The 21,704-nt window shown below is 43.1% G+C and overlaps 1 protein-coding gene across 1 annotated transcript; it reads right to left on the bottom strand.

Annotated features, from left to right (window-relative positions):
• Positions 1-278: 278 nt before the first annotated feature.
• Positions 279-20,299, bottom strand: Tex28 (testis expressed 28). Its single transcript, XM_046453707.2, has 4 exons — positions 20,288-20,299; positions 17,248-17,978; positions 1,397-1,532; positions 279-725 (listed from the first exon to the last, which is right to left on the bottom strand). The coding sequence occupies exons 1-4, from the start codon at positions 20,297-20,299 to the stop codon at positions 369-371; spliced, it is 1,236 nt and encodes a 411-aa protein (XP_046309663.1). The 3' UTR covers positions 279-368.
• Positions 20,300-21,704: the final 1,405 nt, after the last annotated feature.

Below are 21,704 nucleotides of genomic sequence, written 5' to 3'. Positions count from 1 at the left end.
TTCTTCTCCATCCCTGTGAAATAAATATAATTTCTCTTTGCCAAAACCAACAAAGTCACAGAGGCTGCTACTGCAGTTTGGGGCCACCTGAGCAATGGGTCTTGAGAGGGTGCAAGGAAGATGAAGAAGAGAGCAGCAGTACATCATGGACTTTAATCTTTTCCAAGTCCCATGTCTACAGATGGCATGGAAGCATCATAGCAAAATGGAAGTGCGAGGCAGGTAGGCATCTGCATACATCTCACCAGGTTGGTGGTTATGGAATTAAAGAGCTGTGAAGTAGCTGTCTAGGGAGGGCTTACTGGCACCCTAAACACCCCCAAACAGGGAGGACACTAGCAAACTCAGGTGATGGTCCTCCCAGCCCCTTAAGATCTATCCGATGGAGGCTTGGAGTTCTTAGAGTCCAGTCTCCACTTTGAAGGGACCCATGCCTGCCAGTCTACAGTGGCGATGGTGTGCCACTTCTGCCAGGCAAGGGCCCCAAGCAAGAGCAGCATGAGTACAGTGAATGTGCGTAAGCGTGAGTGGATCAGAGGCAAGGGGCAGGAGCACAGAGTGGAGACAAAGACCAAGAGGGCTGTGGCCAGTGTGAGGAGCAGGCTCACGAATCTGAACAAATACTCCTGGGGACGTCTTCTAAGGTTTGCCATCATCTCCACTTGGGTGACTCGTTGTAGAGTTTCTAGCTTGCATATTCGACTCTTGAAAGTCTCCATGACCTCCTGCAGGCAACAAACACATGCACACTCACCAGAAATCAGAATGAAACTGTGGTCATTTAATTGAGTTGCTGGGGGTGTGCAACATGTATTGTTGAGTTGGATCTTTTGGGAAGGACCTGGAGAATATCCAGGACATGTACAATAGAGACAGAGAGCTGCTATGGAGGGCCGTACTGACTTGGTCATGCTCCCCTGTCCACTGTCTCCTGAGGCCGAGGACCTGCTTGGGACAGGGTCAACCAAGGACAGCAGTAAGAGCTATGGGTATGGAATAGAGTAAGGGGTGGGAAGCCAGGTCCAAAGGAGAGATTCTCAGAAGCTCTCCATGTACCAGCATCTTCTGGAACTTGTCAAGTCCCACCCTGGATCTGCAAGTCACAGGCTCCAGGTTAGGGCCAGAGACTGCTCCTAGAGTGAAAACTACATTGCCAAAGCTCCCAAAGCAGCTAGTCTGTATGGTGGGAAGTGAAGCTCATGTGAACATGAAGGGTGGACGTCGCTAGCTTTAAAGCAAAGGTGTGGGTTGCCACTGCACACTCAGGAGGGAGATAGCTGGAAGATCCAGCTCATGCCCTGGTATGGGGGCATCAGAATGGATTCACTCTTCCCTACATCCTTCTTACTAGCCCTTTCTCAAAAGCCACCCCCACCCCAGCAGCCAAGGTTCTCACCCATATTTCCTTGGCTCTCTCATAGGACAGATAGGACATTTTCTCTTCAGTGCAGGCCAGATTCTGCTTGAGATGGTAAATTGCGTCCAGATGCCCCTGAAAGTGATCATTCACCTGTTCTTCAATCACTGCTTGTCTTGGGAACAAGAGAAAAAGTAACACTCCCTCAGTACCACACTCAATGCTCATGCCAGCAGGGAGCACCCTGCACCTAGACTAGACTTGGGTTCCTTCTGCCTCACCCTGGGCTCCAATTGAGGACAACCTACTCCTCCAGGTCTGCCTGGGAATGCCCCAAATGCACATCAGTCACATGTACACTGATATTTAGATATATCTTGTATATAGTTACTCTCTAGTAACAGCTTTACAAAAACTGCCATAGACTACAAGTTATAGAAATGAAAATCTAAACTACCTATGTATTATACTAAATTCCACAAAGATCCCAGGACCAGTGTTTAGCATTCAGTAGTTACTCCTTAAAGCCATCTTTATTATAGGTCCAGAATAGGTCCACCTACAGAGACAGATGAGTGGTTGCCAGAGACTTGGGGTGGGGAGGACAGGGACTGACTGATAATGGTATAGAGTTTTTTTGGGGGGGTCAATGAAAATGTTGAATAATTGTATATGGTGATGGTTACACAACTCTGTAAATATACTAAAAACCAATGAATTGTACACTTTAAATGGGTAAAATTTATGGGATGTGAATTATATCTCAATAAAGCTATTGTTTAAACAAAAACAAGATATTTGATTGTGTTAATGGTTACACAAGTCAGTTAACTTAATAAAACCACTGAGATGTAGTTAAAATGGCACCTTTTGTGATTTGCAAACTATATCACAATAGATATTAGAAAACACAAGCAAAATACCATTACCTATTATGTAAACAAACAACTAGTAAAATTGTTATGTATATAAACATACAAGTACTAAAAGTATGAAAACTTGCCAGAAAAGATAGGCACACAAATGAGAGTTGTGAGGCCAATAGAAGGGGAATGGAGGGAAGGGGTAATGGGAGAGCTCTAACTGAATATTTTTAAGTTTTATTTCTTAAAAAATAAGATTCAAAGTAAATGTGGCAAATGTTAAAGTTCAAGAAAGTGGGGGCCGTTGATTATGCTTTTCTCTATATTTTCCCTGGCCTGAAATATTTTATAACTGAAAAACTTTTTTGAAATTTCAGCCAATCATAGACTGAAGCCTTTGAAACCATGAACCAGAATAAACCTTTCCTCCCTTGAGTTGATTTATAATAGGTATTTTGTCACAGCAATGGGAAGCTGACTGACACAGCCCATTGCTAACGGCATTCCAAGGACTATTCTATTTGTCCCTGCTCCAGGTCCCTGTTGAAAACAGTTGGTCACTGCTCACAGAAGGGGGAGTCACCAGGGTGTCTACTCTGAAAACAGATTCCTCACTACTGTCTTTCCATTTATAAGAATGATCTGGCTGGAAGAACATTTAAAGTGTTAACTCTGGTCAAGCATATATTCATGGATATATTCATGAATATGAAGTCAATGAATAGGTTCTTCATCAATATATTTATAAAAATATATGAACAGATTCCTTCTCCTCTGGCCCTAATGCACTGACTCCTCCCTGTGTCTTCCCCTCTGTCCAGCTCCTACTGTCACAAAGGCAAATGGAACACTCAGGAAAATGATCTTAGGAAGATAAAATGATGACCAGACAACCAAAGCACCCCTCAAATATTACAAAGCTGTTAAGACTACCCACTCCAATAAAAATAGTTTCCTTCAAGAGTATAGTTTTGATCATCTCTGAGAATTGGCTTTTGGCAAGGTGAGCTAGAACATGAGGCTAATGGCCTGCAACTTGGTCGTGAAGTCTTGGTGGAGAGCTGGATACAGGAGGGATGGAGTAGCACAGATAGTTAGTTATCACATAACCCTGAGTACATGTGCAAAATGAGGGCCTGGGGAGAGCTGGGGATATGCCTCAGTGGCTAAGTCCCCTGGGTTCAATCCCCAGAACAATGAAATCCCCTGGGAGCCCAGGTTATGAGGTGTCCAAAGAAGGTAGATTGGTGAACAGTATCAAATATGATGAAATAAGGTAAGGAAGGCAGTGTTAACTATTGCAGAGGTCATTCAGAAATGTGGGGCAAGGCATTCCAGTGGGTTGGCAGGGCAGAGGCCAGATGCTGTGGGTCAAGGGGGAAGCAGGAGGCTACAGAATATGGACAGTGGATGGGATGGGATCAATGCTTCAGAAGTCTCACCTAGTAAGAGGGGACCATGTTTATTTGCTGAAGGAGATAATTTAATAAAGCATGTGGGACAGCAGACACATGAAAGAGAGACTAGACACCCAAAGTCCTGGAGGAGACCAACAGGGATGGAAAGCACAGAGCTGGGCTGGGAACCACTGCTGTGACCTAAGGAGACAGAAATATTCTGAGGGCAGACAGTGAAGGCCAATGGAAAACTGCTGAACCCTATTTTACCCATGAACTAGAGAGACTGAAGGTATTGCAAGTGCAAAGCCAGCGTCACCAACTTAGCAAGGACCTGAGCAACTTAGTGAGACCCTGTCTCATCAATAATAATAAAAGAGGCTGGAGATGTGGTTTAGTGGCTAAACCCACTGGACTCAATCCCTGGTACCAAAATATATAAAAATAAAAAGAGACTGAAGGAAAGAGCCACAGGGTCCAGAAGAGAACATGAGGCCAAGAGGAAACTGGTAAATTGAGAGAAAGTGGTTCAGAGGACTGGTTCTGGGGTCATGTCACCCTGTTTAAGACTCCTCTCTGGAAATTGCTTGAACAAGCTGTTGAACCTATTTGCACTTCATAGGGGTTGAAAATAACAATAATAAAGAATACCATTGACTTCCTAGGTTTGGGTTAGGTAAAATAAATGAGATAGTACACGTTAAGCACTAGTAGGCTACCTGGCAAACAGAAATGCTTACTAGATGGTTGTTGTTGTTGTTGTTGTGTTTATCAAGTGGCAGGGTCAAAGATTGAAATGAGTTGATGAAGACTGAAGGGCGGATAAGACAGGAGAGACGGCAGAAGCGTAGACAAGGACCCTGGCTGGAAAAAAAGAGGGTGGGCTTGAAGATGACAGAGATAAGGAACACCATGGAAGGCTGGCAAACTCTGTGCTGTAATTACAGAGCAGTTGACTAAAGTGGAGTGGAGGTCAAGGCTATTGAATATGAGAATCCAAGGTGTTAGATGGGGTACTTGTCCCTTTAGACAGTATCTCTCAACCAGATCATGCTGCCCCCACTTACCCCATAAAGAGGTTCCATATGGCCTGGCAGCAGATAAGTTCAGCTATTCAAAATCCTGAGTTTTCCCTCTTCCCTAATGACAGTTTCAGAGGATCTCATCACCAAACAATGCATACAGACTTCCCTTATGAGATCAGGAATCCCATAGACCAAAACCCCCAAACCTGTTGAGTTATTTTGAGGCAGAATCAGAAGAAAAACCTGGCAGACTGAGGCAAGTCCCCCTGTAAAGGTCAGATAGGGGAGAAGAAACCAACAGAAACTGAGAATAAAGCCAGGGGATTGTGGTATCAGAGAAGCTAAGGAAGAGTAGTGCTTTTGTAAAAAGAAGGAATTTTTGTGCAGAAAGATCCTGCCTGTCAAATAAGAACATTACTGAAAATTGTGCAGTGTCCTTCTAACATGGCAGTCTTCCAAGACCTCAGCCACAACACAGGGACCAAGGATCGGGTAGGGAGTAGAAGGTAGTGGCTGGAGGTACATGTAGGGTCCAGGGATGGTTTTCGTGTTTCTTTTCCCTTTCTTTCTCCCTCCCTCCCTGCTTTCTCTCTTTCTCCAGGATAGACACTGATAATTTCAATATCAAACCAAAGACCGTACATTTGATTCCTCAATCCTCCAACATGCACGTGTACATGTGGACACACACACACACACACACACTCACACACACTAATTTGGCAGAAAACTGGGAACTCTAAAAATAAACAAATGGATGGTTGAAAAATACATTGATTTGAATTAGCAGTCAGTGGGTACATTTAAGAACAGAATAGATCCAGGTAAGTAGAGTTTTAGTGGCCAATAGTTCAGAAGAAAATATTCAGAATGAAGAACAGTGATAAAAGATGTAAAAACATAGGCAGAACTCTAGGAGGTGCAGGAATATGGTGAAAAGATCTAACATGCATGTAGAAGGGGAGGAAGAAGAGAATAGGGCAGAAATTATATTTGAAAAGATAATAACCAAGAAGTTCCAAAACTGATAAAAGACATCAAGTTACAAACTGAAGGAGCAATGTAAACCCTGAGCAAAATCATACCCAATATCATCATAGCAAAACCACTAAACATCCCAGGGGCTAGGGAGGCTGAGGCAGGAGGATCTTGAGTTCAAAGCCAGCCTCAGCAACTTAGTTAGTCCCTACGCAACTCAGTGAGACCCTATCTCTAAATAAAATATAAAAAGAGCTGGAAATGTTGCTCAGTGGTTAAGCATAACTGGGTTCAATCCCTGATACCAAAACAAAACAAAACACACCACTACACACACACACAAAGAGCAAGAAAGGATCCTAAAAGAAGTCAGAAGAAAATAAGACTAATTATTTTCAAAGGAGCAACAATTAGAATGACAGCAGCCTTTTTTAACAAAAGAAGAAACCATGGAAGTCAGAAGCAGATTTTTTTCAAAATGCTTATTATTTTAAAGAAATAACTACCAACCTAGAATTCTATGCCTAGCAAAAATAGGCTTCAGAAATAAAATGGATGTATGGCAAGTAGTAGGCAACAAGGTCATTCTGGCTGGGTAATTAATATTATAGAATTGTTTCAAAATATTAGGTGTGATATTTAGGCTATGTATTTCTAACAGAAAGCTCCATATTTCAGGCACACATGGAAATATTTACATATCAACTGATGAAGTGTCTGAACTTTACTTCAACACAATAGGGAAGTGAGGAACCAGTTCCGAGAGTTGCTCAGACCTGGGTGAGGCCTCTGAGAGATCCAAAGATGCAGGAAGCTCCCACCCAAAAGAAGTAAAGTCTAAGAGAAGTGAAAGTTCTTATGGCTTCTGACCAACACAATCTAAGCCCAGAAGAGAGGTTTAAATAGATACTTTGAGAAAAATCAGCCCAAGCCTGGACTCCTTAGACTGAGCACTCTCAGACCTTTCATGAAACCTCTGCTAACCATAGTCTTTTATCCCTGAAGAATGCCTCAAAGTGAATGATACCAGAACATTCCTGGGACAGAAGACCTAGGATTTGGATGCCCCCAGAGACCTGATATCCAGAAGGGAAAGAGAAGCACAGAGACCTGGCATATGCACTTCAGGGCATTTTCAATATAATGGACTATGAGAAAAATCGTAAGTGCCATCATCTATGAATACACCTAGAAATGCAAAACCAAATGACATTCTTGTCCATTCAGTACTCAAGTAGTTTCTTTTTTATTTATTTTTTTAGTTCAGAGACCCTCACTATATTGCCCAAGCTGTTCTCAAAACTTTTAGGCTCAGCCAGAAGTGATGGCACATGCCTGAAATCCCAGCAGCTCAGGAGGCTGAGGCAGGAGGATCGTGAGTTTAAAGCCAGCCTCAGCAAAAGCAAGGCCCTAAGCAACTCAGTGAGACCATGTCTCTAAATAAAATACAAAATAGGGCTGAGGATGTGGCTCAGGGGTCGAGTGCCCCTGAGTTCAATCCCCAGTATCAAAAAAAAAAAAAAAAAGAAAAGAAAAGAAAAAAAGCTTCTGTGCTCGAGTCATCGTACTACCACAGCCTCTGAGTAGTTGGGACTACAGATGTGTGCCACCACTCCTGGCTTTATTTTACTTTTTTGTTAAGATTGAATTCATAAAAAAATTAATGGTTTTAAAGTGAAAAATTCAGTGCAAACACCATTACCACCTAGTCCCAACGTTAGGGTCTGTAAACAAGTCAAGATGGCGCCTGGCATTTTGCCAGGGGGAGTGGTTTGTGAAGTAACGCCAGCGAGCCATTAAGTGTGGAGATTCCTTATTGGTTGACTGCTGTATCTAGTTTATGTTAATTAAGATAAGCTGTGTGGAATGTATATATACCACTCCTGTCCTACAATAAACGGCTCCCACTCCTGCTGTATCAATCTACACAAGTTGCTTGTCACCCCCCGGTTATTTTGCCCAGCCAGCTGGGCTGCAGCATCCCAAGATATTTTCATCACCCCCAAAAGAAAACCTTGCAGCCATTAAGCAGTCATTCCCCATTACCTTATGTTTCCAGTCCCTGGCAACCACCAATCTGCTCTCTAACATGATCAGTTTCTTATCTCTGAATAACTGCCAGCAATTTATAAACAAGAGCAGGAAGAAGATCATCAGATACGTGGAATTGGTCCTAGAGAACTCACTAGACATTTTCAGAGCTAGGATATTGGGGCAATGGAGGCAGAGTGATGTTGGTGGAGAGGAGATGGCAGCAGGGATGAGGAACCCAGGGGGCATTGCCTGAAGGAAAAAAGAGGAAGGCAAGGTCGCATCAAGATCCTAATGGAATCCCTCAGCTCTTCACCCCAGTGTGCTTCAATAATGACTTCATCAAAACCTGTTAATGATTTTTCTTTTAAATATTTCAAGGACTTAGTTTGCAAACATGAAGCAGAAAAGAGTTGCTAAGTTAGTTTCATGAGCATCTACTTGGGGCTTAAATACAAACACTAAGCTAATTCTCACAACAGTTCCAAGGATCATTATTACCCTCATTTTACAGATATGTAAACTGAGCATTGGAAACTCCAAGCACTTTGTCCAAGCCATTCAGTAAATACAAGATACAGAGGAGGCTGGCTCAGACCTAAATCAGAATAAGCCTTCCTTCTTGACCCTGCCCTGATTTTCCCATAATGTAGTGTAATGGAGCCCCTCTTCCACCAAAGAATCTTAATTAAGCTTCTCCAGAGACCCTCACCATAAATGTTCTTTTAAAATTATTTTTAGTTGTACACAATACCTTTATTTTGTTTATTTATTTTTATGTGGTGCTGAGGATCGAACCCAGGGCCTCGAATGTGCTAGGTGAGCACTCTACCGCTGAGTCACAACCCCAGTCGCCTTTTTTTAAATTTTATTTTTTAGTTGTACACAATACCTTTATTTTGTTTATTTACATAATTGTTCTTGTTAACAGAATATCAGCAAAAATTCCTGCAAAAAACTTCAATGAGGGATAGGACTTCCTATTTTTGGTGAGGACTAAGTTGCTCTGCCTTGCCAAAGCTAAGTTCGGCCCCAGACTTGATGATGTTACTTCTGCTTTTGTGGTCAAACTTGTAAAACCTCTGACTAATATTAAAAAATGGGACAAAAAGCACTTGTCCTGTAAACCTTCAAGCCCCAACTCCCACTGGGTATAAAGTCCAGGAATATCCATACTCAAGGTCCAGAGAATTTTTTAGGTGATAACTCCTCTGAACCCTGTACCCAATAAACCCACTTCCTGAAAATTCCTCAGGTGTCCATCCTCTTCTGTCCTACATGATTTGGCAACCCGTGTGGGACAGTGGAGGTCAAGACAGCTTTTCTGCCTCGCTTGTCTCTGGGTCTGTCTTCCTAGGCATGTGGGAAGACAACACGTCTCCTTGGTCCACCACAGGCAACTTTTTGCCTGTAAGTGAGGTGACTCATCCGGCATCCTGAGCTGCCTCTATGATGGAGTCCAGAGTGATCACTGTATACCCAGCAAGAGGTATTCCATCTTCCCTGAAACTTTTTTTATTTGTGAAATACTCCAACTCAGGGTCCTTGAGGGGCTGGTCTCTCAGGTCAGGTATACTGGGGAACAGTTTATCTATGACCTCAGAGCTGTCTTGATGGGCAACAGAGTTACTGGGCTAAAAGTCTGGACTTAAAGTCTTTAGGGTGGACATGTGGATTTTCACATAACATGCCCTGGTATCTGACCATCCTCACATTAGTCAGCCAATACCAACAGTGCCAGTACAGGGTTCCTGTCTGTTCCTGTCCCATAATCAACTTGTTAACCTCTGACACCAGAAGGGCCATGGCTGCAAGGGCCTATAGTAGACAAGGTGGCCAGCCTTGAATCATGGAGTCTAGCTGTTTAGAAAGATAGGCCACTGGACAGTGCCATGTCCCCAGCATTTGCATTAGGACTACTAAACAGCTATTCCAGATCATGCATGGACATACAGAGAGAAGGGCTTTGTGAAGTCAGGGAGCCCTAGTCCAGGTGCACTGGTGAGTGCTTGTTTAATGTCCTCAAAGGCCTTTTGCTGTGCTAGCCTGCACATCAGAGAATCCAGTTCTCTCCACTTTGTGGCTTCATAGAGGGGCTTGGCTATAACTGAAAAGTTAGGCATAGAACTCTCAGATCTGGCAGTGAGTAGAAGGGACCAGAATTGAGCAGACTTCCTCTTTCCTCTAGGGCCAAGTTGCTGTTATCTCTAAGTTATATGAGGAAAGGGGGCTAATTAACTCAGGAGGAAAAGACATGAAATATGGACAGAAAATTCTTAATCTTCTAGATGCAGTATGGGCTCTCAGAAAAGTTTCAGTTATGCATTGTCAGGGCCACCAAAAGGGGAACACTGTGGTTGCTCAGAGCAACTGAAGAGCAGACTGAGAAGCAAAATTTTCAGCTTACAAAAAACAGACAGAACAGGATGATGGGGATTTTCTGATGGCTGCATAGCCATCCGTGAGACTCTAGCCTGCCTTCATCAGATAGTTCCACAGGGGAGCACACATTGGCCACATGGCACTTGAGAATGTTCTGAGTCAGCATGTCTATGTCCCTGGGCTCACAAACATTTCCCAGGTGCTCTGTGAACAGTGCAAAACTTGTGCCCACAACAACCCATGCCAGGGGCTCAGGCTTCCACCAGGAATCCAAACTACAGGAGTTAATATCTTTTGAGAAACTGAAAGTTAATTTTACTGAGCTACTACGTTCATGGGGATATAAATATCTTTTGATTTTGGTGTACTCTTATTCTGGATGAAAGCCTTTCCAACCCACACTGAAGAAGTTCAAGAGGTAGCCAGGATGCTTCTCTGGGAAATTATTCCTAGATTTGACATTCCAATAACTATTGGCTCAGACAACAGACAACTTTTATGGCAGAGGTGATTTGATTATTGGCCAAGAGTTTAAATATCAGATAGAAGTTTACATACCGCCTATAGGCCACAGAGTTCTGGTAAAGTAGAAAGAATGAACAGGACTTTAAAGGCACAATTAGGTAAACTGCGTCAGGAAATTCACCTGCATTGGGACACACAGTTGGATGAATCTTGCAATAATCATACTGAGTGAAAGAAGCAAAAGACTACTTATTATTTGATTCCAGTTATATGAAGTTCAAGAATTGGCAAAACTAACCTAGGGTGACAAAAAACAAAATATTGGTTGCCTATCAAAGATGGGCATTGACTGGAAGGAGGCATGAGAGAGGTTTTTGGGGTGATGAAAAATTCTTTATTGGGATCTTAATTTGTCAAAACTCATTAATGTACACCTAAACTTAAATGCAATTTCACTATAAAATTACCTCAATTAGCCAGGCTTGGTGGCACATGCCTATAATCCGAGCGGCTCAGGAGGCTGAGGCAGGAGGATTGAGAGTTCAAAGCCAGCCTCAGCAAAGTGAGGTGCTAGGCAACTCAGTAAGACCTGTCTCTAAATTAAATACAAAACAGGGGTGGGGATGTGGCTTAGTGGTCACATGCCCCTGAGTACAATCCCAGGTACCTCCCCCCAAAATTACCTCAATGCAAAAACTACATACATAAATAAATAAATAAATAAATAAATAAATAAATGGAGAGGCCATGGAACATGGAAGTCTGGAAAGACCCTCTGAAGAGCCTAGGGATGAAGTGATGGTGTGACTGTCCCAGGGCTGTTCTACAAAGTACCACAGACTAGGTGTTTTTTTCGGGGAGGCAGGTACTGGGGATTGAATTCAGGGGCACTCAACCCTGAACCACATCCCAGCCCTATTTTATATTTTATTTAAAGACAGGGTCTCACTGAGTTGCTTAGCACCTCACTTTTGCTGAGGCTGACTTTGAATTCACGATCCTCCTGGCTCAGCCTCCCAAGCTGCTGAGATCACAGGTGTACGCCACTGTACCCAGCCAGATTGGGTGGTTTTAGCACCAGAAATAAACTCTTCCCAAGATGTGTACATCAAGGTGCTGAGGTGCTGGCAGGATGGGTTCCCTCTGGGGGCTGTGTGGGAGAATCTGGCATGGGCCCCTCCCAGCTTCTGGTTTGCAGCAAATCCTAGGCGTTCCTTTGCTTCTGCTGCACCACCCCGACCTGTCTTCACATGACGTCCTCCCTCTGCATGTGTCTGTGTGCAAATCTCCCCTTCTGGTAAGGACACCAGCCTTGTTGGATGAGAGACAACTCCAGTAGGACTGCCTGTTAATTTAACCAGTTGTATCTGCAACAACCCAATCTCCAAATAAGGTCACACTCGGAGGGAGTGGGGGTGAGGATTCCAACACATGAATTTGGGGGACAAAATTTGACTCATTACACTGCCCAAAGTAAACCAAATGCTAGAACCTTAAATCTTCCCAGGAGCCCTGTGCATGGTGTTGTTATCTGTGGCTTTCACGGATAAGGAAACACACACTGAGAGAGGGAAGACACAATGTGTGACCATGCTGGTGGTGGCCAGGGAATCTCTGCTCCAGGGTGCCTAACTCCATGCCCTGGGCTCTCCCTAACACCTGCCAGCTCCGGTGCTCACTGTGAATCTGGCAGGCTGGGACAGAGCCTCGCTGCACTCTGACCCCTCCTTCCTATGCACCACATTTCCCTAAGTCCAGCACAGATAACGCAGCAGGCTAACCAGGAACCTGGAGGACTCTGACGTGCTTGATGCTAAGCCCACGGGCCACAGAGGCATTTTGTGTCCCCCTGGCACCTGTGGACGTGAAGAGGACTATGGGGGCAGGGAGATGGGCAGTGGAGATTTGGATTGTAAGTGAGAACTGTAAGGAAAGTGTCTCGCCCTGGGCAGCTCCTAAAAGGGATTGGGGCTCTTGATCCTGTGCTTGGACTCCCAGTGAAGTGGAATTTAGGGTAACATTGACTGTCTTGGAACACACCCTTCCTCTTGTGCTGGCCTGTGCTTTCTGGGCATACTGGGACCTTAGGGGACAGGACCAGATCAACCTATTACACTGCCCTATGAAGAGCTGGAGAAGTGTGTCAAAAGGTCAGGCAAGTTAAAAGAGCCAAAAGCTGTCAGATAAAGACGACAAGACCAGTTTGTTGTCATCTAGCAGAGTATTGAGTGAGCTGATGTCATGGCATCACCTGCCCACCAAGTCTGAGGTTAAATTTAGGTAAATAGGAATCAGGCCCCAAACAACATCATCCTCCTGGTAGATTTTCTCCTAGGATCCCTTCAATGAAGGTGTTCCAGCAGTCTCCATTCCTGCTCCATTCCTGTCACAGCCTCTGGGACAGGAGGCCCCTGTGTTTTTCCTTTGCTAGCAAAGCAATAAAACTTCTTTAAAAAGAGGGAGGGAGGGAGGGAGGGAGGGAGAGAGAGGGAGAGAGAGAGAGTGAGAGAGAATGTTCCAGCGAGCACTGGGCTCCAGGCATTGAACCATCCACTGGGGCTACAAATATGAAGTAGGAAGTTGAAGGCCTTGCCTGTATGAAAGCCAACATTGGACAATTAAGTACCCCAAAGTGAGAGATGCCCTGGAGCTGGGCAGGGAAGGCCTAGTTGTGGTCCTCAGCAGTGATGATGATTTTGTCCAGGTCCAGTCTAGGGGAGCAGCCTGGCACCTGGCTGCCTCAGCAGCAACAGAGACCACTGCCTTTGACCATGAAACAGAAGTCAGCCAGGCATCCTGCAGGACAGAAAGAGTGGGGCTCTTGTTAAAAGGCTCTAGAGAATCTCCTGTAATTTACCACAGGGGGCACCCAGATGAGGTCTGGTCAGTTACAACTTCACTTGAAGACTTCCCATTCCCTCCTTGGGTTCTGCCTTTTCTGTAAATGGACATTTTCTGAATTCCTCAGATCTTCCTTCCTGACCCTTACAGACACTGAGGAGCAGGGCCTCTGGTTCCCCAGGAGACTGCTCACTGAGCAGTGTTCCTGGAGATCTGAAGTGTTTCCTTGTTTCCACAAGAAAAGAACAGCAGCCTGGCCAAGACCCTTCCATGAAGAATCCTCAAGTCCACAGCACCCATGTGGATACCATTCCATACTCAAAAGTCTACCTATTGGGGGCTGTGGCTGTAGCTCAGCAGTAGAGTGCTCACCTAGCATGTGTGAGGCACTGGGTACGATCTTCAGCACCACATTAAATAAATAAATAAATAAATAATAAAGGTATTGTGTCCAACTACAAGTAAAAAATATTTTTTAAAAAGTCTACATGCCTTCCCCATTCTTTGTCCAAAGCTAGGTTTTTCCTCAGCACACAGAGGGTAGAGTTTCAGGGACCTCAAGCGGCTTCAGAAGAAGCAGTCATGGTCCTTCAGTCACAGGGTCCAAGAATATCCCCTGAGACGACCCACAAATTCAGGCCTCCTGAAGGAGGAGACCCAAGGACCACTAGGCCAGCCCTGAACTTCCTGAGTCTTACTGCCACTGTGATTGAGACCCTGCACTTTATAGAATCAAAGAGAAAGTCTTCAATGGTTTATATGTTAAATTTTGTTATATGATTTTTTACCACAACAAAAATGCATAAAAAGAGAAAAAACAAAACAAAACCTTTTGCCCATGAAAAGACTAAGGAAAAATTTAAAAAGCAGGGAAGTCCTTACAATGAGATACCACTTCACACCCACTTTCGTTAAAAAAAAAGGAAACTCATTTGGGGGCGTAACTCATCTGAAGAGTATTTTCCTGGCATGTAAGGTTCTGTGTTCCCTCCCAGCACTACAAAACAAAACAAAACAAAACACACAAAAAGTGACAATAAACAAGCACTGCAAGGATGTAAAGAAATTGGAAGCCTATGCATGGCGGGTGGGAAGGTAAAATGGTGCAACTGCTGAGGAAACCAGTCTAGCAGTTCCTCTAAACTTTACACCTAGAGTCACCATGGAACCCAGCAATTCCATTCCTGGATATAGATCCCAAAGAATTGAAAACTGCTGTTTCATCAAATGCATGCATACAAGTGTTCATAAGCAGAGTTTCTCACTATAGTCAGAAGGCAGAAACAACCCTAATCTCCAGGAACTGATGGACAGATAAACAAAATGTGGTCTATCCACACACTGGAATATTATTCAGCCATTAAAAATGAAGGTCTGATGCCTACCACAAAATGAACAAACCTTGAAAAAAAATCATTCCAAACACAATAGGCCACATCGTGCATAATCTCATTTATATTAAATGTCCAGAAGAGGCAAATCAACAGAGACAGAAAACAGATTTGTAAGTACATGGAACTGAAGCTGGTGATTGACTGCATAATGGGCACAAATTCTCCTTTTTTGTGTGTACCAGGAATTGAACCCAGGGGCTCTTAATCACTGAGCCACATCCCCAGCCCGTTTTATTTATTATTTTGAAACAGGTCTCACTGAGTTGCTTAGGGCCTCACTAAGTTGCTGAGGCTGGCCTTGAGTTTGTGTTCCTCCTGCCTCAGCCTCCTGAGCCACTGGGATTACAGGCGTGTACCAAAGTACCCAGCAAATTCTCCTTTGGAGATGATGAAAATGTTCTACAACTAGATTGACATAGTGGCTGTACAACACTGTAGAAATATTCAATGCCACTGAATTGCACACTTCAATATGGTTAATGTCATGTGAATTTTTTTTAAAGTACACTTTTGCTATAAATTTGTTTAAAATAGTTGCTGCCTTGGCAGCATCCACTATCAGGCCCAATGTAAGTAATGTGAAACCCAGTTGCACACTGCCACCTTTGCCTTAAATAAAATTTATGTTCCCTGTGTAGTTGTTTGAAATTAGTTCACTTATTTCTTATCTTACTGACTCAATCAAATCTCACAGCTGCTGACCATGATAGAGCCCAGAATCATGTAAATATGCTTCTCTCTATGCATATTTTTGTTAAAGTAGCCCCTATGGGAAAGCCTAAGGGCTGACACCCATAGACTTGAGAGGCTCAGGCCCACAAGTTCCCCCTTATACCTGATGGTTGAGCTCCTATTACCCCCAGACTTAACCTCTCAGGGACCCATGAGTAATACATTTTTGTTTCACATCTTTTTGTCATCCTCTGACACTCACATCCCTACTTAACTTTCCCCACTCTCTTCAAGAATAGCTATCTTGGCTTAGGGCCATTCTTTTTTTTTTTTTTTAAGAGAGAGAGAGAGAATTTTTTAGCTTTCAGCAGACACAACATGTTTATTTGTATGTGGTGCTGAGGATCGAACCCAGGCCGCACGCATGCCAGGCGAGCACGCTACTGCTTCAGCCACATCCCCAGCCCCAGCTTAGGGCCATTCTCGACAGAGTTCCTCACTATCAAATTAGGAAAAAAAAATCTCAACAGTAAAAATTACGATACCTCTCTTGGAAACAGATTTAACTGTGATAAATGTCCCAGGACTTTTGGGTTGAAATCTCAGGTCATGACACACCACAAATTTTCCTATCACAGGGGCCTGGGTGGTGGTCACATAGGCATTGTCACTGGGTGACATTGAATGGACCTGAACACGTATGTCACATATAGTGCATGAGAGGTTAAGAGTGTACCCAAGCATGAGTCTCACTGACCCGTGTTATATAGAAACACATGAGGATGTCTGTAAGTGCCACCCAACTCTATTCTTGCTTGATATAAATCTGACCTTGGGGATGTTATTTCAATGAAGGGATTTTTAAGACTCCCAAGATTTTAGATTTGGTTGCTATGTCCTATAAAAATGATCTCCAAAAGAAAACCGTAATTCTGACTGGTCTTCTTACTTTGATTTCCCTTCATGGATTCTTAGACCATATAAATGTTGGTAAGATTTCCCTGGGAAAACCAAAGATGATGATTCCCATTTGCTTCTTCTCCCACATATGTGTAGGCAGTAAAAGGACTGAGAGTTCTTATTTTTGTGAAATTACTGAGAATCTTGGCTCACCTAAGTGAATCTCTCCCTCCCTTTCCAGGCTGTTAGAAGGATTAATGTTAATTAGCAATAGACTATAGTGACAGTGACAGGGGAGGAAGCATGGTGCCTCAGAGGTCCAGTGGGAACCCAGAGAAGGGCCCCAAGAGGAGTAGATTAGATCCTTTGAGGTCACCACTCCCTTTTTTTTAAATTGGTGGGCTTTAGTTTTGTCTTAGAGAAAAATAAAATTGAGCCACTGCACATTGTGGAGAAAGCATGTGGAAGAAGACATTCATTTTCAGATGGAATGTCCAGTGCTTGACTTTGTGCCCCAGCTCAATCATGTAGGCACACAGGTGAAGAGATTGGGGCTAGCAAGACAATACCACTCCTAACCAACCCTTCCAGCAGATAGGGCCTAGGGGATGATGCCTTACTAACTAATGTCACCTGGCTGCCTCCTGCCATTGTAGTCAAGACCACCCAATCCAGTGCTCCATAGAGACCTGGCAGGGACCTCTGAGATGGAGCCTATTTAGCCAGGAAGGGACAAATAGGTGTGGGGCAATAGAAAGAGGACCCTGCCTGCTCCACTGCAGGGCCTAGCCACCAAGAGAAATGCAGATCAATTCTTCCCACCTGACTCTCCAAGCCCTTGTCCCTGGCTCCTTCTCAGACAGCCCCCACCAGGCAGGTCCCAATTGTCCCTCGCTTGCTTCTGGTCTCCAGAACCAAGATGGAAGAAGGGGCTCACCTCACCTGCATTTTTTCTCCTGAAGGGACTCCAGTGACATCTGAAGGTCCATCAGATACCTCCCCTTAAGGTCCTGGTAGTACACTTGAAGGTCAATGTGGAACTTATTAACTTCTGTCAGCTCTTCCTTCACCTTCTGCAATTGTAGCTTTCGTTTCTGGGACACGTGCTTTGTCTCTGAGAAATTCTCCTGTTGCAAGTCTGAGAAGTGACTCTCCAGAGTGAAGGGTCTGGTGACATCAGGCAAGTTGGAGGATAGACCATCTTCCCCACCCAGCTTGGGGGACTTGGAAACCGTGGCCTTTGCACTGGGCTGCTCACAGTTGTCCAGACTGCTTTCCACCTTAAGTACTGAGCCCTTGGACCTACAGTCTTCCTCCAGTTCCTGGAGCTGCTGATGACACTGACAGAGCCTTCGCTCTATCTGGGCAATGGTGGCAGAAGTGCGCTGATTCACCTTCTCAAAGGCCTGCCGGATATGTGGAGCTTGATGCCTGTCAGCTTTGGACACTAGCCTGAGGTAGCTCACAGTGTTCTCATCCCGACTAGCCTTCTCCACTTTCAGCTGCTCTGAGAGGTAGAGGATTCGGTGCTTGACACTTTCCTGTAAATTCCGGGAAAGTTCTCCCTCTGAAAGGCTGGAATGCCCATTGGGATCATCCTCGCTGGATGACAGAGACCTGCAAGAAGGCACACTGGAGGGAAGTGTTGCATTTGGGCTCTTGACGTATTCTGCCTATAGTGGGAAACAGGAAATAACAAATCAGGTTCTCTGTGAGCCACAGATGGAGACTTGGACACATTATGACTTCACTCCATAAAAATATTTATATATATGTATGAATACTAATGTGCAAAATTTGTGCACTCAAGATGTGCTCAACATGGACTGGGAGGTCAAGTTCAATTTATGGGCCCTGCTCCCCTCTGTTCAGCACTTGACTCCTTCCTTTATAGGTGTACCTTACTATGATCCTCAGATCAGTAGAATCTCCCCTCTATATCTTGTTCTTGTACCTCTTCTACTTTCTCTTCCAAGAATTACAAATTGTGAGTCATTTTTGTAAAGAACTATTCTAGTAGCCAGTCATGGTGGTGCATGAATGTAATTCCAGTGACTTAGGAGGCTAAGGCAAGAGGATCACAAGTTTGAGGCCAGCCTGAACAATTTAGCCAGACCCTTAACAACTTAATAAGATCCACTCTCAAATAAAATATAAAAAGAACTGTGGATATAGCTCAGTGGTAAAACACCCCTGGATTAAAACATCAGCACCAAAAAAAACCCCTCTGTTCTTGTGAAAGTATGAACAAACTCATTCCTATTAACTCATATTGCTTGCCGGATTGCTACTCCCAGAGAGCTAGGCAGAGAGATTTGCATTGTAACAGGTTCAGTTGTGCCTGCAGTCATTCATTCTACACATTATTCTCTGAGTGCCCATGATGTGGTACAGAAGCCAGACATGTTTCTTGCTTTTACACAGCTTACAGTCCAGGGTGGAAAATTCTATCATGACACCAAAGAATGAGTTTCTCACATGGTGAGTGATCACTTTGCCTTTCAAATAGAGCTCTGTTCAAATCCTGCCTCTATCACTTTGAGATCTTGAGCAAGTTAAGAAACCACTTTCTCACCTGTAAAATCAAGATGGCAAGAGCATCACTGCTGGAACCCTGTGGTACAGGATAGTGGAGATAGTAAGGACAGAGGGAGGTGAAGAGGGATCAGGTGGAGCTTCTGTTCTGTTTCTACTTTGAAACTGTGAGCGCCTTCACAACAGTTTGTCATCTGAAAATGCCCTCCTGGTGGCAAATAGGAAATGACTATATTGTACTAGACATCTTAAGTCTGTGTATCTTATTGCATGTAAGTGATATCTCAATTAAAACATAATGTATACCACTGCATGCCCAGAAGACTGGCAAAAATTCATACTAATAATAATATATGTTGGCAAGGACATGGGGCATCAGGATCTCTCAATCACTATTGCTGGGAAAGTAAACTGGTACAACTCCTTTGGAAAAGCATGTGGTAGTAGTGTAAAGTAGAAGGCATAGTCCAGGATGCACTGAATGGTCCAGAAACTGAATTTGTAGACAATATCTCCTGTGTCCACTAATGTTCTCAGTAACCAACTACTACAAACCACCCACCTGCCCATATTCACCAATATATTATTATATTACAAAAGAAATGAACTACAGTCTTGAGAAACATGAATGAATCTCACAAGCATAATGTTGAACAAAATAAGCAGAAAATTCATACTACATATTATTCTTTTGTGTAAACTTGAAGAACAAGCAAAAATAAGTAACATTGTAGGTGGCAAAACTATAAAAGAAAGGAATGGGTATGAATAACATAAACATCAGAATGGGGGTTCTCCTTAGGATGGGAGAAGGTAACTGTGAATGGGGTAACACACAGAGGTTGGGTTTCTTGGCCTGAGTAGTAGCTAAGTATATGTTCACTTTATCCTTATTTCTTAAAATATATGTTGATTTTTTTAGATATTTATTTTTTAGTCATAGTTGGACACAATACCTTTATTTTTTTTATTTTTATGTGGTGCCAAGGATTGAACAGAGCAAAACAAAGTATCCAGAATGCAGCTAAGAGGCATGAAGAAATATAAAAATTGGAAAAAAGCTGGGTGCAGTAGTGCACACCCATAAGGATTGGGAATTTAAAGCCAGCCTCAACAATTCAGTAAGACCCACTCTCAAAATGAAATAAAAAAATAAAAAGGGTTGGGGATGTGGCTCAGTGGCTGAATGCCCCTGGATTCCATCCTCAGTACAAAAAAAATGGAAAAATAGAAACATGGAAGAGAGTGTGAGAAGGTCTAATAAAAATCTCATCACTATGTCAGAGAAAATAAAGCAGTGACAACATTTGAAGACATACTTCCTAAAAACTTTCCTGAACTAATAGAAGACAAATTTAAGAATCCCAACAAATCCCAAGCAGGAAAAACAGAAACAGATTTGTACCTAGACACAAGATATTAAAGGCAAAGAAATAAAGCTGATTACCTTTAAAACCATGACTTTTAAACTACAGGATGACTTCTTAATAGCATCAATGAAACCCAGAAGATGGTTGACAATCTTCAATATGCTGAGACAAAAACATTTGGAAAGAAAAAAAAATTAGTTCATATTCAAAGCATCAGAATTTGTAATTTACAATTGCATGAGAAACTGGAAGACAATGAAGGAATACCTTCAATATTCTTAAGGGAAAGTTATTGTCCAACCTATAATTCTATACCCAAACTGTCAACCGTGAGTTTAGAAAAAAAAAAATTTCAGTGCTGGGGATGAAACTCAGGGCTTCGCACATGGTAAGCTTGAGCTCTACCACTGAGCTACACCCCCAGCTCTGACTGTGAGTTTAGACTAATGACATTTTTGGACATGAAAGAACTCAAATAATTTACTTCTTCTCTATTTTTCTTTTAGAGGCCTTTTTGTAGAAACAGTGCACCACCAAAATCAGGGAAGTAAAGGTGGTAACTAGGAAACAGGGGACTCAAGCCAACAAAGAACTGAACACCATCTCTGGAATGATGGAAGGAGACCCCAGGCTCATGACTGGGTAGAAGGCCCAGAGAGCAAGTCAAAAATACCCCAAAATCTGGGTGCAATGGCACATGCCTATAATCCCAGTGACTTGGGAGGCTGAGGCAGGAGGATTGCACATTCAAAGCCAGGCTTAGCAACTTAGTGAGGCCCTAAGCAACTCAGGGAGACCCTGTCTCTAATAAAATATAAAATAGGGCTAGGATGTGGCTCAGTAGTTAAGCACTGCTGGGTTCAATCCCCAGTACCAAAAAAAAAAAAAAAAAAAAAAAAGACCCAAGAAAGCTCCTAGGAAAGGAACTATGAAAATGCCAGACATCTTTAAACAAATGGATAGGAAATTCAGAGAGTTGGGAGAAGTGCTGAACTACTGATAAGTAAGAACAAACAAGCAAAAACGAATGGGGATACAAATGTTGACTCCAAGAAAAACAAAATGTTGGGAAAGGAAAAGAAATCACAGTAATTACATAATTATGAGTAGAGCTTCCATGGACTTGGTAATGTAACATGAAGAGATGACCTAAATGAAATTATTATGCACTATGCTGAAAGGATGGAGGAACAGGAAGTATGTGTTGGTTGGGGATGGAGAGGCAGGTCAAGTCAATCAATAATTCCTAAAACATAAAAAGAGAAAGCAATAGCACTACTATTTAGAGAAGGTAAATGACAAAAGAAAGTACTAAAAGTGTGCAAAGTGGTTGATTCTGGGGAGTGGTTGGAAGACATGAATTGCTATTTTTTAAATACATTATTTTAGTTGTAGATGAACACCATACTTTTATTTTATTTATTTTTATGTGGTGCTGAGGATCGAACCCAGTGCCTCACACATGCTAGGCAAGCGCTCTACCTCTGAGCAACA

The sequence above is a fragment of the Marmota monax genome, unplaced genomic scaffold (genome assembly GCF_021218885.2).
Source record: "Marmota monax isolate L192 unplaced genomic scaffold, Marmota_monax_Labrador192_F-V1.1 WCK01_AAM20220418_F8-fsc00142, whole genome shotgun sequence".
In the NCBI taxonomy this organism is placed as follows: Eukaryota; Metazoa; Chordata; class Mammalia; order Rodentia; family Sciuridae; genus Marmota; species Marmota monax.
Note: the sequence above shows the minus strand (reverse complement) of the source record. Positions and strands in the feature narration are given on the sequence as shown.